The 23,479-nt window shown below is 38.8% G+C and overlaps 2 protein-coding genes across 2 annotated transcripts; both read right to left on the bottom strand.

Moving 5' to 3' along the window:
* Positions 1 to 1,226: 1,226 nt before the first annotated feature.
* Positions 1,227 to 2,368, bottom strand: LOC146475307 (ras-related protein Rap-2a-like). Its single transcript, XM_085115692.1, has one exon. It carries the CDS (start codon positions 1,986 to 1,988, stop codon positions 1,371 to 1,373), a length of 618 nt encoding a protein of 205 aa, XP_084971818.1. The 5' UTR covers positions 1,989 to 2,368; the 3' UTR covers positions 1,227 to 1,370.
* On the bottom strand, positions 1,227 to 21,490 carry LOC146475306 (mutS protein homolog 5-like). The gene is made up of 27 exons (XM_085115691.1): positions 20,526 to 21,490; positions 18,992 to 19,115; positions 18,492 to 18,572; positions 18,326 to 18,394; positions 17,674 to 17,798; positions 17,465 to 17,574; positions 17,294 to 17,329; positions 16,912 to 17,003; positions 16,417 to 16,462; positions 16,160 to 16,298; positions 15,823 to 15,885; positions 15,050 to 15,121; positions 14,896 to 14,952; positions 14,745 to 14,817; positions 14,120 to 14,229; positions 13,558 to 13,638; positions 13,314 to 13,359; positions 10,674 to 10,715; positions 10,153 to 10,249; positions 9,796 to 9,885; positions 9,506 to 9,632; positions 9,253 to 9,402; positions 8,023 to 8,097; positions 7,713 to 7,856; positions 7,013 to 7,150; positions 3,697 to 3,770; positions 1,227 to 2,477 (listed from the first exon to the last, which is right to left on the bottom strand). Exons 1-27 carry the CDS (start codon positions 20,877 to 20,879, stop codon positions 2,387 to 2,389), a joined length of 2,706 nt encoding a protein of 901 aa, XP_084971817.1. The 5' UTR covers positions 20,880 to 21,490; the 3' UTR covers positions 1,227 to 2,386.
* Between the last annotated feature and the right edge of the window lie 1,989 nt (positions 21,491 to 23,479).

Genomic DNA, 23,479 nt, shown 5'->3' with positions numbered 1-23,479 from the left:
GCGGCGAACCCATGGATAGTGTGACCATTCAAACGAAAGCTATTTTCTTGTGGTGTTGTTTATTAGTATACGCTGCATAAGGTGGCTCCAGCTGTTTGGTTGAAGTAAAGCCCTGAAGTGTGTATTTGTTGTGATGAGTTTGAATATTCTTCATTTAAGAAAAGGGGGATTTTTCGTGTTGTAGATTTTATTCTCAACAAGAGCCGTTAAGTGAAAAGGTTTCGTGAATGATTTTTGGAGGCTCCGAACCAATTTCAATAACAAAAGTGATTTACTTTATTGCTTATGATTAAGTAAATATTATTTTAAGCAATATTACGTTTTTGGGTTTGAAATTGAATAGGGAACAATAAAACAGGACCTGCATGGTCACATTCGATCGCACAAACCAATTAAACAAAAGCATTTATAAAGAACACAAGTACTTTAGCTCTAATCGACCATAAATGAGTTTGACTGTTGCACGGAACTGTTACGCTGAAGGCGGTAAAGGAAGTCAGTTTTAATGCATATTAACCCTTTTCTATCTTAAGACTAGAGAGGTTCCCAGGTTCAGAGTCTGTATGAAATTCTTAGCTATGTACCCAAGCGAAGGTTTTTGAGGGGCACTTGCTCGTGGTAATTATATCCAATGTTTAGAACCTTTGTCGTTAGATATGGGCGAGAGCCTAACCCTATAACCTCAGGGATCGACCAGCCGACATCCCAACGAGTTCGCACAGGTTTGATTTTGCAAATTAGTTTTCAAGCTCTAAGGATTTGTTAACAGTCTGTTGAAAATCTTTTCATTCAAAATTATTTTTGTCATTTTCCATTCTTTAAGCTGACAAAGGCTTTGCTGTATGCTGCGGAACAAACTGTCATCTTTACAGACTATAATAAACATCCGCCGATGCGCCATTTTTATGCAAATTGCGAGATAAAACAGGAAAGTACCTAGGAAACAAAAATAACGTAGCACACGACAGTGAATGTTACGCTTTCCGGCTATTTCTAAGGTGATGTAATGGCTGAGAAAATGTCAGAAAAGAGGCGCGTTTTTGACAATGAATTTCGTGAGTGATTAACAGCACAACTGTCAATGACTTCATAACTGACTTTCGGAACATAAAATATTTTCAAAGGCCACTATATTTGTTTACTTTGTCTCTACGATATTAAACTACATTCAAATTCTGCTGGCCTGACTTTCCACACACATCAACAAGCCAAACAAAACAAAACAATCGGTTCTTCGTGCTGGCATTTACTGCACTTGATTCAATATATGAACAATATTTCCATACAGCGTACTAATTTACAAAGCAAAATGCGGTTGACTATCATGTCAATATAATTTCCAAACGAATTTGCACAAACATTTTAAATAATCACATAACATTGCATTTTTCTTTCGCTTTCCTTAGGTTAAAAATCTTGAATTTTCTCTTCTTAGGAGCTGCCTCCGGCATCATAAGTCTGAGAAGCTGATTAAAAACTTCCTCGACATTGAAATTGTCTTTAGCTGAAGTTTCAACGTAGCGAAGCGGAACTTTATCGGAACTGTATTTTCTTAATAGTTCAGCAATTTCTTCCTGTCCAACATCCCTTTTATCCAAGTCTTTTTTATTTCCAACCACAACAACAGGAATCCCTTGGTCTCCTCTTGTTCTGATAACTTCGTCCATTATTCTATGAAGCTCACGAAACGAAAATTCATTGTCCAATGAGAATACAAGAACTATACCAGCAGCTCTACGAATCGTCACTTGTCTCATAGCTGGGAACTGGAAGCTCCCAGCGCAGTCTGTCGCATTCAAAACAGTTACATGGTTATGTTGATGTATTTCGTGGCTATAGTAGTCTTCTACTGTAGGAGTGTATTCAACGTCGAACTCCCCAGTAAACGAGCGTCGAACCAACGACGTCTTGCCAACACTGGCAGCTCCAAACAAAGCGATTTCAAAAGAATCTCGATGATTTCTTAATCGACAGCATCGATGTTTCATCGCGCTTGCTTCCACGTTTACAAGAAGGGGTAACCTTCCAATTCAGGTTGATCAGTCGATTTGTCAATGAGAAATACAGCTCTGCACTTGTTCTTCCGAATGTCAGTTTAGTTTAGCATGATTAGCAGCTGCAAGTGGCATTATATGTCTATAGCAGCCAATTTGCATTAAATTTTCCTTGTTCCACGTACGTACATAAGTGACACACTTGACGTCATAGACGTCATACCCAGCCGAGCGTTTAATAACGGAAACGAACACTTTTAAGTCAAATTCAATATAACCACGCCGACAAGATTGAACATGCAGAAACAAATTGCCTCATGGCGGAACGGGCATTAGAAAACATGTCGCAAGGTCGGTCGAGGGAGTTCCAGGACTGCCAGATAAGCATCACTCTATACTGACTTCAGCAGATCGGTTAGAAATTCTTGTGGGTCAGCTTGCTCCAAGTTGAGATTCAAGAATTTCGTGACAATAGATTTAAACCTGAAAAACAGGGATTAATCGGCTAATTATGTTCCCTACAATGGAAATATTTTAAAGTCAACAAAGTTGTTATAGTCTTCAACGCAAAATATTAGCCAGTCTCTATGATAAAACGCAAGTGTACGCGACAAAACAATGTACTGTGAAATAGAGTATGTTCTCAGCAGATATCCAACTATTTTAACTATTTTAAGCATGTACACCACATGTTTATTCTGGTCAATATTATACATTCCGACTTAAAAGTTAATAGTAATAAACTGGTAATCGAAGTCCTTTGAAAAGATATTTGAATTATTGACAAAATACAAGTGCTTATATCCGGGGCAATACACTATTTTCTGTCATGATAGTCAAGAAAAGCCGAGGCAACACAATTTTGTTTTCCCCTTTTAACAACTATTTAGGTAAACCTAATTATACGGCGTTTTCAAATTCAATGGGGCCTGCACAAGCCCAAGAAAAACGAATGGAAACGTCTCTCTCCATCCAAAGTTTAAAACAGGACTGTTGACTTGTGCGCCAACGACTAAGCACAATCAAAGGGACTGGGAACCTCAAAAATCAGTTGCGACGTCATCAATTTTTCACTTATGTCCAGAAATGCACCTAACCCTGAATTTGGGTACTTCATATAAAACAGACCTTTTTGTCGTTTTCATATGACTTCGTGTTTGACAGAATTATTTGTGTTTTAGTAAGAATTAAGGTTAGGGGACACCTTGTGATGTCTATCATACAGTTCATAAATCTCATTAGCGTGCATTTCTGGACATATCATCCAATTTTTCCAACACGATTTATTATAAGCAACCGATGCAGTATGAAACGATCATATAACACACGCCCAATGTACAACGATGTGATAAATTTCGATATTCACAAAAGGCATAAGAACTTAATTCCCCGCAAGGTCATACGGGGAGAAATTGCATCGAATGCTACCCTACTTTTTTCAAAGAAAAATAAAATTCATGGCAAAAAAAGAAAAAAGCTCAATAACGATGAGGGCGGGCGGAGGAGAGAGATACAACTCCTTTAGCGAAGTCATCAACGGGCCACGAAAATCTACCAGTATTGCAAGGGTGACCAAAGAAATGAAACGGACTTACTAAGGAAAGTACTACAGTAACTTTTGTGTGGGTGGAATTTCACGGCAGCTCTTACTTCTGACAAAGAAAGCAAACTTTCATGACAGATACAAAGAGTTGAACCAAACCTTTTATGCTGATTCTCAGTACTTTCGGTGTCCCTTCTCTGTAAAGGTCTATTGCTTCTTATAAGTTCTGTCACCTGCAGAAAAAGTTTGACTGGTCAAATTACGTGACGCTTATAAATAAATATTTTGGAGAAGCTTGGGGCGGAGGGGGGGGGGGGGGGGGGTTTAAAAGACTCACAGAATGTTGAATTTTAAGCCCTATTTCGTATTAAATTTACGCTATTTAGCCCTCAAAACTTGAAACTTCTGTAGGAATTTAATCTCTACAAGCACCTGAACTGATTTGACTCCTTTCTCGTCTCTAAGGCGAGTTGCAAAAAACTTATAGTTTGATTCAATTCAATGATTTATTGATATAAATTTGCTTTACAGGCATACATTATCCGTAAATAGCAACTAGTAGTGACCGAGTTGGGCGTAACTGCTAACTCCAGGGGGTTCATCCAAGAGTGGGTTCACCGAACATTTAAATTATTTTTAGCCTCTCTTGAAGTTTTAAAAAACCTACAATCACTTAAAATTTTATTTACTTAGTTCTAAGCGAGTAGCATGAAATCTAAAGTCGAGTGTAATTGCTGATGTCAGAGGCTCATCCAAGTATGAGAATGTTTCTGACACAGTTCTTTGTTTGTTTGTTTTGACAAAAAAAGAAAACAACCACCGTCTGAGAGTGCGTCAAACAAATTTTGTCTAGTCGTGCATCCTTCCCCGGAGCTACACTGAAACAACATGAAACAATAAAGATGGGTGCATAGTTTTAAGACCTTTGTCTGACACAGATCACGCGTGAAGTCTACGCCTATCTTGTGCCCCAAGCAGTGCCGGTTTACCGCTCCAACTATGGTCAATTTTTTTCTGATTCCTGTACCGCACACAAAAGTCAACTTCACGCAGGTAATTCCACTGCCTCGTAAAACTTGATTTCCCCTTTCCTTCGTATGTATGTTCGCCATGGCTGATGGTATCCTCATCAGTCATTCTTAACGTTTAATATTGATATTCAAGTTGTTTTCGCACGGATGACAACCACTAGCACTTAGAAAAAGAGAAACGTTCAATGGCGAGTTTACCGGTTCTTAAAAGAGGAACTCAACAACAAATTTTACACCACTCAAACTTGGACGACCTGAAAAATTAGTCTTTCTTGCATGCATTTGACAGTTATCAAAAGCAAAAGAAACAGACAGAGAACAAACAGAAAGACTAGAGACAGTCTGTAGGACGGAGCCATGCGAGACTGACATTGAAACAGCTATCAATAGAAAGGACACACATACAGACAGATACAGGCGGACGGAAGGACGGGCAGATAGAAAGCTTTAATTATTTAAGGTTTCCATTAGGCAATAAAAAATGGCATACAGCGGGGCCCCGCATATCCTAAAATCTATAGAGAGCACATAATGAGAAATGTAAGGGCATCTAGAAATCAAATAAATTCCAAAAGTTTAATTACGGTTAAAATATACCTAGTAAAAATAATAGATTGATAACATAAGATAGTCATGATGACTAATCATAGGTTAACATTTCATCATCCATGTGTATCTTTTGCTTTTTTGCTTCTATTTATCTGCAGTCTATAAATACTAAAAAACTACAATAGCTGATTAAAAGCTGTTACGTGAGAAAAAATTAAAAATATTAAACAAAAAGTTTCGCACCTATGGAGCCCGTCTGGATATTTATCTACATGACGAAGCTAAATAAAACCAAATAAAATAAACGACTGTTCCCCATAGTGCTGATTGGGGTACGGTGTACTGTGTCATGTTAATGTTGAAATCGGCCATCCAGCAAGCTGGAGGTTGTTGAACGTAACACCAGACCCTATTCTAAAATTAAAACTGGTTGGAGGCCAAAACGAAACATCAAACGATTTGTAATGACGTGATAAAATAAATCCTATTGTACTTGAATATTGCTGATCAATTAATGTCCCGACTACTGTTGAACAAAATGTTGAACGGTGCATCATGCTATATTGAATGCAAAAAATCCATTCAGTCAACATGTTGATCGTTTTAAACGTCATGAAAAAATCCAGCAATTTGTCGTGGCTCTAACTAACACAGGTTGCAATTTCTGTTGAGAACTGGAAAACTACTGAACGCCATTGAACTGTGTCCCACTCACTTAACGGAGTTAAAATCAGGTCACCTCTTTTTATAACATTGACATTCATCGGATCACTGATTAGCACTATATCCACACAGCCACGTTTACATTTGAAAATCGCCGAGCATGTTACAGAATAACGACTTAAAAAACCAACTTTTTGGCTTTGAATCTCTTCAAGAAAATCCTTGTTGCCTTCCTTTAACGAACGAAAAGTGATTAAGTCTTAGGGATTTATTTTAACCTGTCATGTATTGTTTTGCCAGCCAATGACGTAGGTATTTCTGGGAGGTAACAGGCGACCCATGGACATTTCGTTATGCGGAATGCACATGACCTCTTAAAAAGCATCTCATTCGGTTTTATGCTCGTTATTCCTTATTACCGTATAACAAAACAAAGGATTTAGGGGCTTTCTTATGAACCTCAGAGCTATTGTTTCGTGAGCTAGTGACGTACGTCTTTTCGAGAGGAAGTATGAGTGTTTTTCCCGTCTCCAAACGTCTGTAAAATTTTCCTTAAAGACCTTAAACAAGTTTACGGAACTGCATCTTCGTTATTCCTTTGGTACTAGTTGGAAGAATTTGCTTAGACATCAAGACATGTCATCTTTGCCAATTGGTGATCACATCCTTTAGTCTCGTGACATGTGCGTTTCAATAAGCAGTGGCATTATAAGGAGAAATTAGATGTTGATCATTATAGGATTAAGCGATAAGACTCTCAAAGCTGGCCTTTTTAGTAATTTTAAGATGCTCTTTCCAACAATGTCAAAGAATTTTCGTTACGTGGCCAACATCATACTTTAAAAATTACAGTGATAAAGGTCTATACAGTAATTGGCTTGATGCTATAGCTTGACACCACCGTCGCTATTTTACCGTTCTCGCTTATTTATCAAAAGGGATTTGCTGAAGCAAAGACATGCAAAGATTACAGAGAGATTTAGGGCTTGATGTTTCGGAGTCATCTTGACTCCATTATCAAGAGAAATAAGTTTATGAACGCGGATATTTAATCAGGCTATTTTCTCTTGATAATGGAGTCAAGATGACTCCGAAACGTCGAGCCCTAAATCTCTCTGAAATTTTGGCATGTCTTCGCTTATTTATTGTATTCTTATTTATATGTTCTTGCCTGTGGCGAAACTCAGTAATAAACAACTAAACTAAGTAAATGAAGAAATCAATAGATTAACCTGATGAGCTCTCTTAACCAGTTCATCCGGAACTCCAGCTAAAGAAGCTATGTGGCACGCAAAGCTACTGTCGGCGTGACCATCAACCAGTTGATAAAGAAACACAAGTTCTTCCTCTTCCCGCATGACTTCCATGGTCTAGGGTCGAGATTATAAAATACTGAATCAGTCTTGCATTATAATTTTTATGCTCTATATAATAAACTATGAAGCATTTACAAACAGGGTTGAGTGTTGTTATGTACTTAACAGAGAATGATGATGATGCCAATCAGTGGTAATTATGGTGATGATGATGATGATGACACACGATGATGACGATGATGACGACGACAACGACGATGATGATGGTTGTCGTAGTAGTAGTAATGGCAGTGGTGGTTATGATGATGTTGATGATGATGTAGTACAGTCGAGTCCCGATAACTCGAACCTTCAAGGGAAATTGAAAAAAGTTCGAGTTATCGGGGGTTCGAGTTATCGAGGGTAAAATTATATAGAAGATGACCTGAATGGAAAGGAAAATTGGTTCAAATAAGCGAAGGTTCGAGTTATCGGGAGTCGACTGTATTGTAAGAGAAAACGTAAGCAACTCAGTTGTCAATAAGTCGCAACATGTCACAACACTGGTTGAGCAACACATTTTGAGAGATATTCACCCGTGGGATTACTGAGGGTCAACCAAGCGTTCAACTCGTACCTGATATTTAACTAGAGTTGACTGTGGCAATAGGTTTTGTCTGATAAGGCCATGAAAATGGGTGGAAACAAGAGTTTTAGGACAGCCGCATCCACGCGCGAGCCAGTGGCGGAGAGTGGCACTCAAAAGGGACAGACCATCAATCTAAAGAAAAACAAGGAAAAATTGTCTTCATTGGCATTTATCTGCGACCATAGATACGTTCCAATTACTCTCTTGTTTTTACTTTATCACAGTAACTTAACTGATAGTTATTTCCATCTCAACATTTGGAGCAAAACAGCTCTTGTGAATTTGTTCGTATCAGTACCGTGGCTGTTCCTTTTCCAAACTCGTCAATGATGACCAGTGAATTCTCTGTAGCTCCCTGTACTGCGGTAGCCACCTAAATTAAATGAAGGTAAATAAACTCAGTCGGAATAGCGATTCAACGGTGTATAACTCACATTTAGCATACCTCAGTGACCGACTATCGCGTAACGCGCAATCTGATTGGCTACACAGGTACCGTCTATCGATCGATAGACGGCAGTTTGTCAGAGCGCGCGCGATTTAGCATGTATCACTGTGCAAATATATCAAAATTTATGAAATAAAAAGATTTTTTTCCTTCATAGATCGATCACTGAGGTATGCTAAAACAATTAGACGGCTCGCTCTCGGTTTCTATCGCCTTTAATAGTTGGCGAGGGGCGAAGCCCCGAGCCAACTATCAAAGGCGATAGAAACTTCGAGCTCGCGGTCTAATTGTTAAATACTGACCAAACAGCATATGCACGCTTATGGAAAACTACCAGTTCTTGAATCATGAACCACATCATCAAATTAATGTGTTACTTGGATACTGTACGACATAAAGTTATACAACATTCACTAGACTAAACAGAGAAGAATAAATGAAATAAACTGAATGCCAAGTCCCTTTCTTGGAAGTCGACAGGATAAATTAAGTGAGTGAAGGAGCAAAAACGCACGAGCGACCAAACCAGTCGAAGCTTAGTTTGTCGTGTCGCTCTCCTGACTAGCACGCCCTCTCAACTGGAGCCAAGAAAGGGACGGGTAACAGTCTGTCAAACGCAGACCGTGCACGACCCAGTCTCAAGGACACAGTCTCAGTGAAGTTATGCCAACTCATGCGAGCCTGCGCGCAGGGATAACGCAGTGGTAAGAGCACTCGCCTCCCACCAATGTGGCCCGGGGTTCCCGAACTCGGCGTCAGATGTGGGTTGAGTTTAATTTGTTGTTGGTTTTCGTCCTTGCTCCGAGGGTTTTTCTCCGGATACTCCGGTTTTCCCCTCACCTCAAAAACCAACATTTCAAATTCCAATTCAATCCGGAATCTGAGGGCCACAGGTTTGTCACTCGTAACAGACTGTTAAACAAAGTTGATTGATTTATTTTATTTTATTTTAAAACTCCACACGCAAAAAGTTTCAGTGCAAATAATTTGCGCGCCAGTGAGACCGTTCTGGCTTTCGCTTGGCATAGTATCTCTGTGATAGTAAGAACTGTGCATGCTCGAGTTCTACAGCTGGCTTACCTGGTTTAGATCAATCATGAACGTTGATAAACCAACTGATACAGTTTCTCTCGTGTGTATTCGTGTAAAGATTCTGTCCGTTATACCAACAGTGGCCGAGTCAGCAGGTACAAAGCTCCCGATATGAGCAAGAAAAACAATCAAGCCAACCTGTAAGGTGATAAAGAATGCGCAAAAGATAAATTATGGATGTCTGTCTGTAATGTTGTACTTTAACCGAGAAAATTACACTCTTGGCAGTTACAATCATTACCTGTTTTAGGTAGACACTCTTGCCACTGGCATTGGGTCCTGTCAAAATCTTAAGCCGGCCACTATCTTTGTGAAACACGGCGTCATTTGGAACAAATTGATTCACGCAGAGCTCCTGCAAAGGGTGTCTGAAGATGAATAGACAAGACGGTAGGTAAACTAGCCTGCATGGTAGAAGTTTTCCTTTCCAAGAGCGCGGGAAGCTCGTGAAGGTATGGAGGGTGCCACGCGAGCTACAAGTAAACAGAGAGGATTCTGAAAAGAGTGCAAACTTAAAAGCAACTTCCTTACCTTCCTTGTTCTATGTTCAAAACCGAGGATGTAGTCAACTGAGGACAAACATAGTTGTTCTCTCTCGCACACAATGCCAGTGAAATCAAGCTGAAAGTGAAAAGCATAACAGTTATTCCTTCCTATCTGTTTCATGAAGCAATTCAACAGCCGATCTACGGTGCATTTGTAGCGACTGTGGCGGTGTCATGAAAGGCTACTTTAAAAGCCTAACCCTGTAGATTTCTATCTGTTGATGGAGCAAGGATTTCTTGCTATTTTTGCTATCATGGAAGAGTAAACCTTTTCACAGCGAGCCAAAGAAAACATGGAACAAAGTATTAAAGATAGAGCTAGACGTAAGGTTGTCAAAATTACCAGTCTAACTCTGCACAGCAGTCCATAACATCCATCAGAACTTTGGTGTGCTCTAAAACAACTGTCTGTAGACGATGCATTATAGCAGTCTCATGATCTGAAAACAGAGTCAAACTGAATATTAACTTAATTCACTAAATACTGGCAGCTACTAGTCAAGTACCGATCATATATGAACTTGATATGATCCTTCACCAGGAATATGCTTCTTCGAAACAAGATACAGAAATATGGTATACACTCACAAATGACAAACTCCTACCTGACTTTGAGAAGTCAGTTGGTTAGAGTGTTGCACCTGGATCAGATAGCCAGGGGTTCAAATTTAGTCCCATTTGGACTCTTTCTGTAACTAGATATTGCCGGCATCAGAAGTTGCTGCATTCAATGTATGGGTCTCCTTAGTACTATTCTCAGTACAGTGCTGTATTTAGAATCTCTGTAAGTAATCATACAACTGCCCTTCCTTACCAACTATACTGTGTGGGGATTTCAAGGGATGTCGTAGGGAAGTTTCCTACCTGTTATCTCACACTGAGTATCTCCTAAAAGGTTATCGAGTTCTGAAACATAAACAATAAACAATATATCATGATGCTCAAGGTGGGTAGGTAGCCGGTAAAAGGAAGAAGGGTAAGGGTAGTTCATGTTGCCACCCACTCATAAGCGTGACGGAAGTACAGGTGTGTGTTTGGATATTAACGGCATAAATACTTTTTCCTAAATCAGCACAAAAAATATTAAGTAGAAAATGTATTAGTGTAATATATGTTAATTCTTACTGAATGAAGTACTGCAAGAACATCATCGCTGATACATTTGTCAACGGTCAGCAAACATTCATTGACGACACAATGTTGGAATATTTGTAAGATCTCAGCGTAGATTATTCTTTTTTCTCACTTTCGTTCGTTGGCTGTTAACACGTTTTCGCTCCAGTTCACCTTTTTTATAACTATTTTTGTTCCGCTTTGTATTTCACAGGAGTACCTGATAGGGTTGCTTGACTAAAAACTCGCTCTGCAGGCTGGAATAGAGCTGGCTGGGAACTGAATGCATTAGACGGTTAACTAGCTGGAACGTTTCTAAATATTCAGTTTGCTGAGATTTTTTTTATTAAAACACTGTTTCTTCTTAGGTAAGAAAAAGTCTCGTTTGTTTTTCCTGCCTGTCAGGACCCCTGTCAGGCTCGTAAACAATCGCATTTGACTTTTCGCTCTAACAGCGTCTTTATCAATGAAATTTGAAGGCAAGTAGCGCGCCAGGAAATAACGGCAGCTCCACTGTCCTCCATCATGTGTTCTTTCTATCTCTATATCACGCTGTGTATGTCATCTATTAATATAAAGGCGGTGATACAGAACTATTTTTAATTTATACAATAGCAACTCGGCGGCGTGATCAACAACAGCCGTAGCCTGAGTATCAAGCATTCGGGGCGGGCGGGGAAGAGAGGAAGGGGACAAAGTTTATTATACATCAGCAAAAAAGAAATCGTAATACTCGCGAACTATTTTACACAGAACATGACCAGCGCTTTTCTTCCACTCGAAAAGGTCGTAAAATACACATGGGCCTCTCCAGGGATTTTTGTCCAATAAATTACCCTTTTCCGGAAATTTGGAACATCCTCTCAATTTTTCGGTGACATTCACGGAAAAGATTTCGAATTTCCCGAAGTTTTAATATCTTCTGTACCGTAATTATTTCATGTTTCCCCGACATTTTTCCGAAAATCTCTCCAGATTTCCTGCGAAACAAGACCTTGATCTTGGACACCTAAGGCCGGTTGCAATCCCCACTGCGCGTAAATGCATTTATCAATGTTATATTTTCAAGGGAACGTGTTTAATGTGCAGAATTGGCTTAAAGGCTATGAATAGTACACAATACCCGTCGACAATTTGACAAAGACATGACAAGGGACATGAATGAAACGCTTCTTCACCCTACGATGTCTTCGGGCGACTTGCCAGCCTTAATATCAATGTGATCATCCTGTTACTAAAATGTAGTCACGGTGTCTTCCACATGGCATGTTTAAGAAAAAATGGCTGAAACAGAGAGAGAGAAAGAAAAAAAAAACAGCCGACAGCGGTACCTCTGGACGCTTTGCCGGAGCGTTGTACCATGACGATGCACCACGAGATTTCGGCCCGCGGTTCGCTTATGCCAGCCGGAGATGGTTCCGCGATGCTTTCCGATACCTTGTCCCCGACAAGACAGTGAGGGAGGGAAAAGTCGGCCCCTAGACCATATGAGACAATTCCCTTTCGTAGGCACCTCAGTTCCACCTTACTGACTTAAATTGAGATTCAGCCATGTATATATATGACAATGTAGTCATTTTGTCTTCCATGTGGTGCGTTTTGAGATTTGAGCGTGCGCGCGGGCTAAAACGATATAATGACAGAAGGACGACTTGTGGTCGAACGACCTGTAGTCTTGGAGGTACCGCTAGTCTTGGGCTATGTTCCTTGTTTCCCTTGTTTCATTCTTACAATTTTTATTGCCATTTTCCCGAAAACGACGATGTTAAAAGGTAATCAGGTCGTCACTCGAAGATCGAGGTGGTGGTGGAGTTCTTATCGCAATCAAACTAGCCTCCTTCAAAGCTGTCAAAGCATTTTAACCTGAATCGGAAGCCGAGCTGCAACAGCTTGAGATCATTTTTGCCGAAATTACTATGCTTACTGGTCAAAGAATTTTATTCTGTTTTTTGCTATGGGCCACCCAATGAAGAGCCAAGTTGGGTAGATGTATTCGATAATTTTCTGCATGAAGTTTGTGACCAGTTCGACAATATGGTAATTTCGGGTGACTTTAATTTGCCAAACATCCTCCGCTCTGGGACTCCATTGACAATGCATCAGGTGTTAACGAACTAGCCTTTATTGAAACCCTTCACGAACACCTCTTGACACAACTGTATTACCGCGTTTATATTGACAGCTGACATACACAGCGTGATATAGCGATAGAAAGAACAACACATGATGGAAACTAGAAATTTAGAAACGTTCCAGCCAGTTAACCGTCTAATGTCTTCAGTTCCCAGCCAGCTCTATTCCAGCTTGCAGAGCGGGCTTTTAGTCGAGCGACCCCATCAGGTACTTCTGACAGTATTCAAAACATTAAAAATTAAATCGTGATTAGCTTACCTCTTGTGCTTGCACTCTTGTAATGAACCCTGTTGTTGCTCAGAAACTGGAAGACAAACAATTTACGTGTATTTATTGCGACGTCACGGTCAGTTAGCTTCGTCCACGTATTAGTATAATCCATTTCACATTATTCCAAATAACCACAAAGAGAGCCAGCTTTAATAACATTTGTGTGGGAAGTTCTACCTGGAATTAACTGACACTGATTGAAGAAATTGGAACATACAGCTAGTAAGCTTACCACAAATTCCAGACCATCAAGTGCAAAATCTTTTTCTTCTTTCATCTCTGATGATCGAGGAATTGCTAACAAATAACCCAACTGTAGGAAAACAGCAACATATTTTAATAAAAAGTATGAATACTGTTAAAGGAAAGAGTGTCACTGTAAGACAAGGCAATAGACCCTTCTCCAAAAATGGCGGCCGAAAATTCATAAAAGTAAAAATTAAAAACGTATACTAGCACTAGAAAGACCACTTTTACTTTAGTAACCCTGCAAAGTTTCAGCATATCAGGTGTAATAGCAGCTGAGAAAATGTAAGTTGAAAATTGAAAAACTTACAGACGTTTGTATGACTGGTGGAATGATGTATACCCCCAATCATACAAACGTCTGTAAATTTGTCAAACTTCATCTTACATTTCCTAAGCTGATATAACACCTAATATGCTGAAACTTTGCATAGTTACTTATAAGTAAAGGTGCTCTTTCCAGTGCTGGTATTAGTTTTTCATTCAGTTCAATTTTAACTCATTCAAATCTGTTGCTGCCATTTTGGAGAAGGGTCTATTGCACTTACCTGTGGCAGGTAGACCACATTACACTCTGTAATAGAAGAACTCAGCTTGTTAAGTTCTTCACGTGCTACTTTGGTCATGAAGTCAGGAAGGCCATTGTAAGTTCTTTTCTCTGTAATATAAAAGATAAATAACACAATCAGATCTTCATTCAAAGACTAATGCCAATCTTAGCAAAGCTAAGGACGAGGCCTACTAATAACGAAGTATTTTTGGGCGGTTTATGACTATGCGGGAAAAGCAGATTTTTACAAGGGCTATTGGAATCCAAAAAGAAAATTGGGGGTAACTACGCATTTTTTCAGAGATAGTGAAGCATCAATAATTCAAAAAAGGAGTAAAATACAAAGCAATGTATGGCGTTTTTTACCATATTGAAGCTTTGTTATCTCTGAAAAATGCATGGTTACCCCCAATTTTCTTTTTGGATACCAAGAGCACTTGCTAAGTTCTGCTTTGTCCGCATATTTTTAAACCGCGCAAAAATATCCCTGTGTTAGTAGGCACCATCCATAGGAAACCCGCGTATCTTGAGATGCGCAGAACGTATGCACAGTAACAAAAGTAGGCACCGTCCTTAAATTAAGAATTTTCAAGACACCAGAGACGTAAAAACTAAATGCCTACTTTCATCCAAAGCAGGATCAACTCCAGGCTTAACAACAAACCGATTTTGTTCTGTAGAGTCATCAAAGTCGATCTAGGGGGAAAAGGTTTTAGTTAGATGAGCCAATGAAGCCTAATTATCCGGAAATATTCCAAGTATTGAATGACTTACTATTTTACTTATGAGACTTCCAATCCCATGTAAGTCATCTGTAAAACTTGAAGTAACCTTAAATTAAAACAAAAAACTTAACAGTGTGCATGTACAGAAATTATGTATATATAGAATCAAAGGTAATGTGATTATACAATATGTTACTGCTTACCCTCTTGGCAATTTCAATATCTCCTGGAATTGTTTTGCACAGATCAGCAATGTAGGTTCCATTATAAGCAGTCTGTAGAAATAAAAATTAATGATCATTGAAAGGGAATGTGATCGCATTTCCTTTCATTGCAGATATGCCACTCATTGACATTCCAATCCTAGCAGTATGCAAGATGTTTGTCCCATGAACCTAGTTTAATGGCCTTAGCTCCCATGAATCTCGATCCTGTAGCTCAGTGTTAGAACATCCGAACTAGTAATCGTAAAATCATCTGAACTAGTAATTGGAAGGTCTTAGGTTCGACTCCTGATAGGAGCAATTGGAATTTCTTTTTCCGAGTTTGTCTGTGTCATTACTGAATAACACATCATTCCCAAAATGATCATTGTAATGGAGAAACTCAATCATGTACAAAATCATAAACAGTCTGTTACAAAACATCTGAAGCACTAATGAATATTATTGCTCATGAACTCTAGGATTTTTTGTTTTGTTTTTTGTTTACCACCCTATCTTAGAAAAATTAATATATACTGAGGCATTTCCTCCTTGCATGCAAGCATTTATTATGCTTATGAATAATAAAAATTATTTGCAGACTCACTGCCAGTCTCTTAATTAATTACTGAAGCTTCATACCAATGACTTAGAAAAAGAACAGGCAACTGCCGGCTAACAATTTTATTTATAAACGTAAAAAAAAACGTGATTTGTACAGCCTAACAGGTACAAAAACATTGCTGCATACATTATTCAAGAACTTGAATTACCTTATAAAGTGCTTGCCAGTCACCAACAGATGCCTGTGCCGTTGTCATTCTGGACAATATTCTCTACATTGACAGAGGAAAGAAAATGCATCTTTGCATAAAAAAAATCAGCTAGATCTGAATGCCTGTTTTGTTGTTGTTGTTTGTTTATTTTATTTTATTTTATTTTTTTTTTTTTTTGCAAATTCATGCACATGCACAGAGGTATTGTGGTGCAGTGAGCACTCATGTGTCAGACTTTCAAATGGGAGAGAATGGATGGTCTAAGGCAGCTGTGTCAGCCATCATCATGTCAGTTTTTGGCTTCCTAATATACAACATGAAACTACCTACTTACAGAGACATTCTTGATATGCTTTAAGCAATCTTGCAGAGATGCCACAAGCTCAGCATTTCTCAGGCTCATGAAATATGATACTGCCTTTTGTCTTTGTTTTAGAAGATTGACATTTCTTGAGGGTCGCAAAAACCACATCCTGAATCAAAGAAAAAGTCAATAATGTTCATGGGACATTATATTTATTTATTATGTAAATAAATTGCTTCTAATTGTTACTATAGCACTTCATTTAAAATAACAGAGTTTTACACAACCTCAGCAAGTTCCCTCCAAGAACAGATCTAGTTCTATTCATTATACCTGCAAAAATTAAGGAAAACATTAATTTTAATTTAACAGGAAATATTAATATAACATATTTAATAAAATTAAATAGATTACTTTCAATTATTTTAAGTGTGAAATATATTTAGTGCAGAGCACTAATTGGCCACACTCTCCAGATCAAATTAGAATTTGGAAATGTTGGTTTTTGAGGACAGGGGGAAACTGGATTACCCGGAGAAAAAAATACCTCTCAGAGCAAGGACAAGAACCAACAAGAAACTCAACCTACAGATGACGCAAGTCCAAGAATCAAACCCAAGCCACATGAACAGTCAGTTCAACCCTCTTGTAGCTTACCTTGTGGAATATTTCTAATTTCATTAAGTCACAGTTTTAGTGACTAGGGTGCTTATTTGAGGTTTGGCAGTTACTCAAGGAAATATATTATGGTATTTACTTTAATCTATTTTCATATTAATTACCAAAAAGAGAGAGTCCTTCCTTGGCACCACTGTTTCCTGTTCCCACCTTATACACAGATGGGTGCCTTTCCTTTTGAAATATCTGCAAAGCACTTTTAAAATACACAAACAATGCAATCACTGAGGCATACAAACAGCAAAGACAGGTGTTAATCAGGGGGTCAATGAGGAATTTAAGGGATCAAAATGAGGTGAGCCTCTTCAAACGCTTGCCATTTTTTTGTTCTAGAATAAAAACTGTTGGATCAGGTTGCCAATATAAATTAATCAGGATTTGTTTATCTCCTCTAAACTCCTTTCTTATCTGCTAACTTGTGTAAAGCAATTATTGACCAACATTCCAGCTCCTACCTTCACAATTAACCACACTTTATAAACGTACCTGTAAGTATTATTATCAACAATAAGAAGATCACTCCTGCAATTTAAAGTAAAAAATATCTTTGTAAGCCTCAGTCAAAGTGAAAAATTAATTGAGAAATTATTAGTGTCTGTAAGTATCAAATAATTTCAATGGTAGTCAATTTATAGCCCCAAGCAAAATCTAACTTACAAAGAAAATGCTTTAAGTCCCAAAATAGGTACTCTCACATCTGGATCCTCCAATTCAACACCAATTCTTTTCTTGTCTACATACTTGATCAAGGCACCAGCACTTCGTACCTGCATGCATACAAACAATTATTGGAAACTTATAGTTGGCACCTGACCTAAACCACTTAGTTCAGGTTACTTGATGGTATACAAAAGAAGTTAATTTACCATATTGATGCTGTCAAATGGTACTAATGAGCTCATGTGTATGTCTCTCTCATTGTCTGTGAAGTGCTGTGGGATTCCTGGGAGGCCATTCAAGGCAATAATCCTTCTTTTGCAGACTTCATAAGCTAGATAAACAAATTGCAGTCACGTTTTATGCACATTAACGTCGTGAAATAGAAGGAATGGAATATGCCAACTGCCTTGGGGTCAACTACATGTACTAACTGCCAATGACCTCATAAGAATGGACAGAGAATCTCAGGAATAGTAATAACAAGGTAAAGCAAAGTCTTGCTTTTCCCACAAGGTTGCATGCTGCCCATATCCCACCCCTGCCTCCTGAATAAGATGCAAGTCTATTGCAGGGTTAACTCCCACAGGAATTTCAATTCTTTGTGTCTACTTATTCCATTTATAATTTTCTGTGGCCATTAAATGGGTTGGCATGCCAAAAATCTGGTGAATCTGAGCGAAAAGAACAAAAAGCAATCTTAAAAACAATGAGTTAGGTATGCACCAAGGCCTTCAATTCACACTTTATTACCCCACTTATTCCTGCACTGATGGAGAAATGTAGAGTGAAGTCTCTTGTCTAGGGAACCCTTTATAGTTTGTGGGATTTCCCAACAAAAGAAGATTTAACATAACTTACAAAAATCAATACTGGGTAGGATTTCAACTTCTGTTGTCTTGCAAATTGGTTCCTCATTGTTTTCACCTTCTGCAATTCCAAACACATTATTAAAACATTTAACTGGTGTATTTGTCTTGATGGTGTTAACAAACCAAATTTGCCTAAATTCTGACACATTTTATACCTTGCCCATGTAAAATCTTGAGAAGCCTTTCATCTTGCTTTGAGCTGGTAATAATAATATCAGCCTGTACTTGTTCCTTAACTAAACATTAGAAAAACAAAAATAAAAACACAAAACAAAATCATAGTGTCTCAAATTCAGAGGTCTAGGCACACCCTATGTACGTATAGATTGTAACCATTGTGGTCTGGACTCTGAAAAAGGATAGGGATTTCAAAGGCACATAATTTGAGAAAGGGTGTCAAAAATAATTGTAGAGGCCAGGTCTGAATACAGGTATAGAACAGTATGGATCTTACATGCCAGGTCTGAAAACTGGTATTGGAAAATTACATGGTCTGAAATAGGGTCACTGGGTTTGGAGAAACAGGCAGCACACCATCACCAGAGATTCAGAAGTACCCCCACTGACTGCCTTCCCTACCGGATCATGCAACATGAAACATAACAATCAAAATTATAGGATATAAAGCATCATCCTCTCAATCAAAACAAATTACCTCTTTTTAGGAACTGAAAGTCATTTGTCTCTATGACATCCATTTGAAGATACAACTGTGAAGTTTCTGTGTCATAATATGCAGAACCCAACTTTCCTTCACTCCAAACCACTGACAAAACTCTCTGGGGAAAAAATGAGGAACAGCATTTACTCCCACTTATATCCTTTCTTGGTTGATAGTTTTGTTAGGTCCAATTTCATCCACATAGTTTTATTTTCAACTGAGGCCATCCCGTGCAAAATTAAGTGTTCCAGATAGACTTTCTCAAAGTCATTCGCTCGCTTCTCATTGAATGCAAGTCTTTGTTCCAGATCACTTTCAAAGAAAGGGTGTCAATGAAGAATTTTTAAGGGGTCACTAGCTCTGATCTGGTTCTTTCCAGGTTTAACATTCAATTTGTCGGGTCAAGAAGAAATCTTTCTTGGGGTTTTGACATGAGACCCCTCTCTTATCTGGAACACTGAAACAAAATTCCAAGAGAACTTGGATAATGTCTTCTCCATGATTACCATCTTGCAACAAGGTGCTTATTCACTCTAAAATGTGTTTGAAGATGACTTGTCATTATGAGGGCAGGGCTGATTTAAATGTCACAATCAGCTTACAAAAACTGGAAAATCCAAGAAGACCGTGAAAGACTTTTTGGAGGAGGGGGGTTGAAATAATTGCATCGGTCTGATGATGAGACACAAAACATTTAGCCTAAAAGATGTTTACGACACAATTCTCTGCTTTCCCTATCCCGTTTAAGACAGAATTCAAAATTTTCAGGCCCTTTCTAAGACATTTAACCCAAAATCACATCCTGTTTAAGACTAGAATGAAAAATTATAAGAATACACTAGTTTCTTACTGTATTTTAATGCACTGGTAATCACAATCTGTTTAAGCCATTAGGTCATGTAGGGATACCCTGTTTAGACAGAAAGTGATAAAATAGATACCCCGTTCAAGACAAAACACCCTGAAAACCATACCCTATTGGGCCGCACGCCCCCGTTAAGGTCACATAAGGGAGTACCCCCCCCCCCCGGGTCTAGATCATACCGAAATTTATGATCCGTCATTGACCCAGCATCACATACATATTAGGACTGTACAAATGGTTTCTGTCTCTAAATGAAAGGCGAAAATGTAAGGATTAAAGCCCGGGGATTATAAAAAGCATTCGTATGACAAATGTCTTTTTCCCCTGTATTTCATTCTGACTGCAACAGATGCAATTCTATCTGGTGGTTACTTATTGCCTCCCTATATATCTGTATCTATTTATTTGGTAGCCTGTGAGCAAGCTCTCTAGGGGGTGGGGGTGGGGGGCGGGAATCCACCCCCAAGAGAGCTTGCTTGCAGGTTATCTATTTGGGGGAATTGGCGATGCTGGAGGATATCACTGTTAAAAGGTAGGCTTTACGCACCACACATGCACAGTCAAATATGGCCCGAGTATCAGCTGGAAACAGCTTCTTGTTTAATTTCGAAACGGCTTCTCAAGATTTCTATTACTTTTTAACTCTAAAAACAATGCTATCACCTTCAATTCTGAATCCTCTGGACTGCCGTCTTGTACTGTGGCAAACTTTCTTTGAACAACGAAGTCACTCTCATTCATGTCTTCTTGATCATTATTATCGCTTTCCGTGTCCAAAGAATGTCTGTCAATTCTTGAAGACAGCTGTTCATTGTTTGTTGTAAGGCACGTTGACGGGGTCTTCTGGTGTTTTAAAACCGATCCAGACTGGTCTGAATTCTGCCTTTTCGTGCTGCGTTCGTTGTCAGCCGTTGACGAAGTCCATCCTGACCTTTTGAGCAATGGATTTGCACTATTGTTTGGTGTTGAACATGCTTCTGCTGATGTTGAAATCGAGGAATGAAGCGCAGTGTTCATTCTCCTCAAGTTTCAAATAAAAATCTTTTCGTCAAGTCATAGAAAAAGCAAATATTAAAAGGAAACAGTAAAATATACGAGTTAAAGGGAAACGAAAGGAAACTCGTTTTCCCGCCAGCGATATGGCAGGCGCGTGTACGCGCGCCGGTCTTTTTCCCGCCAGAAAGCATCGTCACGTTGTTTTGCATTTTGCCTTTTATAATATACAGCATTCAGCGGTACATTTGCCGGGCCTATTTATCTTGTTACGTTGATCTCGACAGCAATGTTGCAACTAAAATACTCCACAGAGACGTCCTGCTTGGATTCATGTTTCCCCCATGGCTCCAAGTTCGTCAATGGCTCGACCAATTCCTGCAATTCGGTCTTCTGCAAAAATTACTGCCTTGCGTTACGTAGAGTGAGTCGTTGTGTGATACTCGCCCCAGTGTCTTGTCGGTTCGCGGCACAAAGTGCGTACGTGATCATTTTCCCCCTTGTTTGACCTTGGGGAGGGGGAAAACCCGCTCAACAAAAGCGCGTGATATTCACTTGAACGACAAACTTGTCTTTCAAGGTCAATAATGTCGCACGATTTGCATTTTTTTCGAAAAGCATAAATATAAAATAACCATGCCTAAAAATTATTTAATACCATGTGTTAAAAATTATTTATCCGAAAAAAGAGAAACCGGAAACCAGGGTTACTTTGAGTTACCCAACATGGCTTTCTATAATATAAACCCAAACGTGGCTATATACACAAATTCAATCCTCGAAATGGTTGTAGCTGATAAGTGACTACACAAGGTGAATTGAAACGCGTATATGTCAAAACATGTGAGCATCACGAAGGAACTTTCACTGTTGGATATAAGGAATTCTTTATACCTCATCCTCTGTCATAGCCTGCGTAGCTGGCGGTATTGTAGGCGCGCGCGAAAGAAAGTTTTGGCGGCGGAGCCGCTAAAAGCCGCGAGAAATATTTCAAAGTGCCCCTCCCCATTCTCCTCGCGGCTTCTAACGGCTCCGCCGCCAAAACTTTTTAATTCGCGCGCGCCTACAATACCGCCAGCTACGCAGGCTACCTCTGTCAGTTTTACTCCGAAATTGATTTTAGTTCTTTGCCTTGATAACACTTCCTATTATAACAGTAGGAACAAAACTACCGGAAGTATCTGGTGTCGGCAGTTCTTGCCTGAGAGAGCGTTTCAGTTGTTTTCACTAGGATGTTTGCTGTCAGTCGTGAAACCGCACCCTGAACTGATTCCGCGTTCAATCTCAAGGCGTACTTCCGATAAAAAACATTTTCTTTTCTTCCTTTACTTTTTAATGACAAATTAAAAAAACGGTATAAGCTATGCTCGTACGCCGCGCTTGAAAAGGGGAATGCATTCTAAATTAAAGCTTTAACTGAAAATATAAAACTTGTGAATATCAAAGTAATCATTGAACTTGAAAAAAATCGTGGGCGATATATTTTCCTCATTCAACAATATTGTTGTAAAAATTATTCTTATATCTCGGCTTTATTTGGGCAGGTAGACGGCCAGTAACGATTCGGCTCGAAAAATAAACAGGAACAGCGATTACTAGTTTCAAAATGTATTAAATTATAACTCAGCCGGTTGTAGCGATGCGTCAAACTCTCATTTTATTGTTATTTTTTTTTTTTTTCTAGTGGTTTGTGTTTTACACAGAAATGCAACTACGGCTTTTGCTTTCGAAAATCCAACTCAAGTGGCAATTACATTTTCATCAGACACTTGTTATTATTTGGCGGTTAGTATCGCGCGTTAACAAAACCCATGACTACTTTCTGATTTGCATTGCCTTATTTGGTAATCACGCACCGACATTTACAAAACACACCTGGCCAACATGGATAAACAAAAGCAAAAATTTTAAATTCAAGGCACGCTTCGATAGTTGTAAGGTTTATGTTTTCGAAAATAATCTGTTTAATCTGATGGTAAAAATTTCGAAATTATTGTGCAAGAAATAATTACAGCACGTAGGTGAAAAATTTTCCGTCTAGACACAACCGGTCGACGAAAGCGTGAAATATATACAGCAATATACGTGAAATTACGGTAATTACTTGGTCGGGGGAAAAAAGGAGCGTGTCTTGCATGATAAAATAAAAAGTTTGCAATCATTTAAGAGGAAAAAAATTCAAAATCTTAAGGAAAGAACAGGTTTTTCTTTTTTGCGTGACGAGCCGATAAGCGCATACGTGAGCCAGCTTGCAAAGGTTACTTCCGCTGACAACCGCAAATTTCAACCTGCGGTTTGTGATTTGGTTTATACAAACGTCAAACACAACTGGGAACAATGGCCAACAATAAGGAAATTTCTCCGAACAATAAAGATCTCCAAAAACTGAAAGGAACCCGGGAAACGTGGGTGGTGGGTGTAACTCGTTCAAGTTTGGGTATAGTTTTCACCGAAAAACCGGCTTTTTTTCCTGAGTTAAAATATAAAATATCAATTAAACGAGTAAAATGCGACATTTATTCACGACATAGTACCTGCAATGATGTTCCGGTGATTTATTTTTACCTTTTACTTCCGAAAAAAAATTTACTATACTTTTATCATTTTCACTAAACATGAACACT

The sequence above is a fragment of the Pavona decussata genome, unplaced genomic scaffold, assembly GCF_977016875.1.
Source record: "Pavona decussata unplaced genomic scaffold, jaPavDecu1.1 SCAFFOLD_84, whole genome shotgun sequence".
NCBI classification, from domain to species: domain Eukaryota; kingdom Metazoa; phylum Cnidaria; class Anthozoa; order Scleractinia; family Agariciidae; genus Pavona; species Pavona decussata.
Note: the sequence above shows the minus strand (reverse complement) of the source record. Positions and strands in the feature narration are given on the sequence as shown.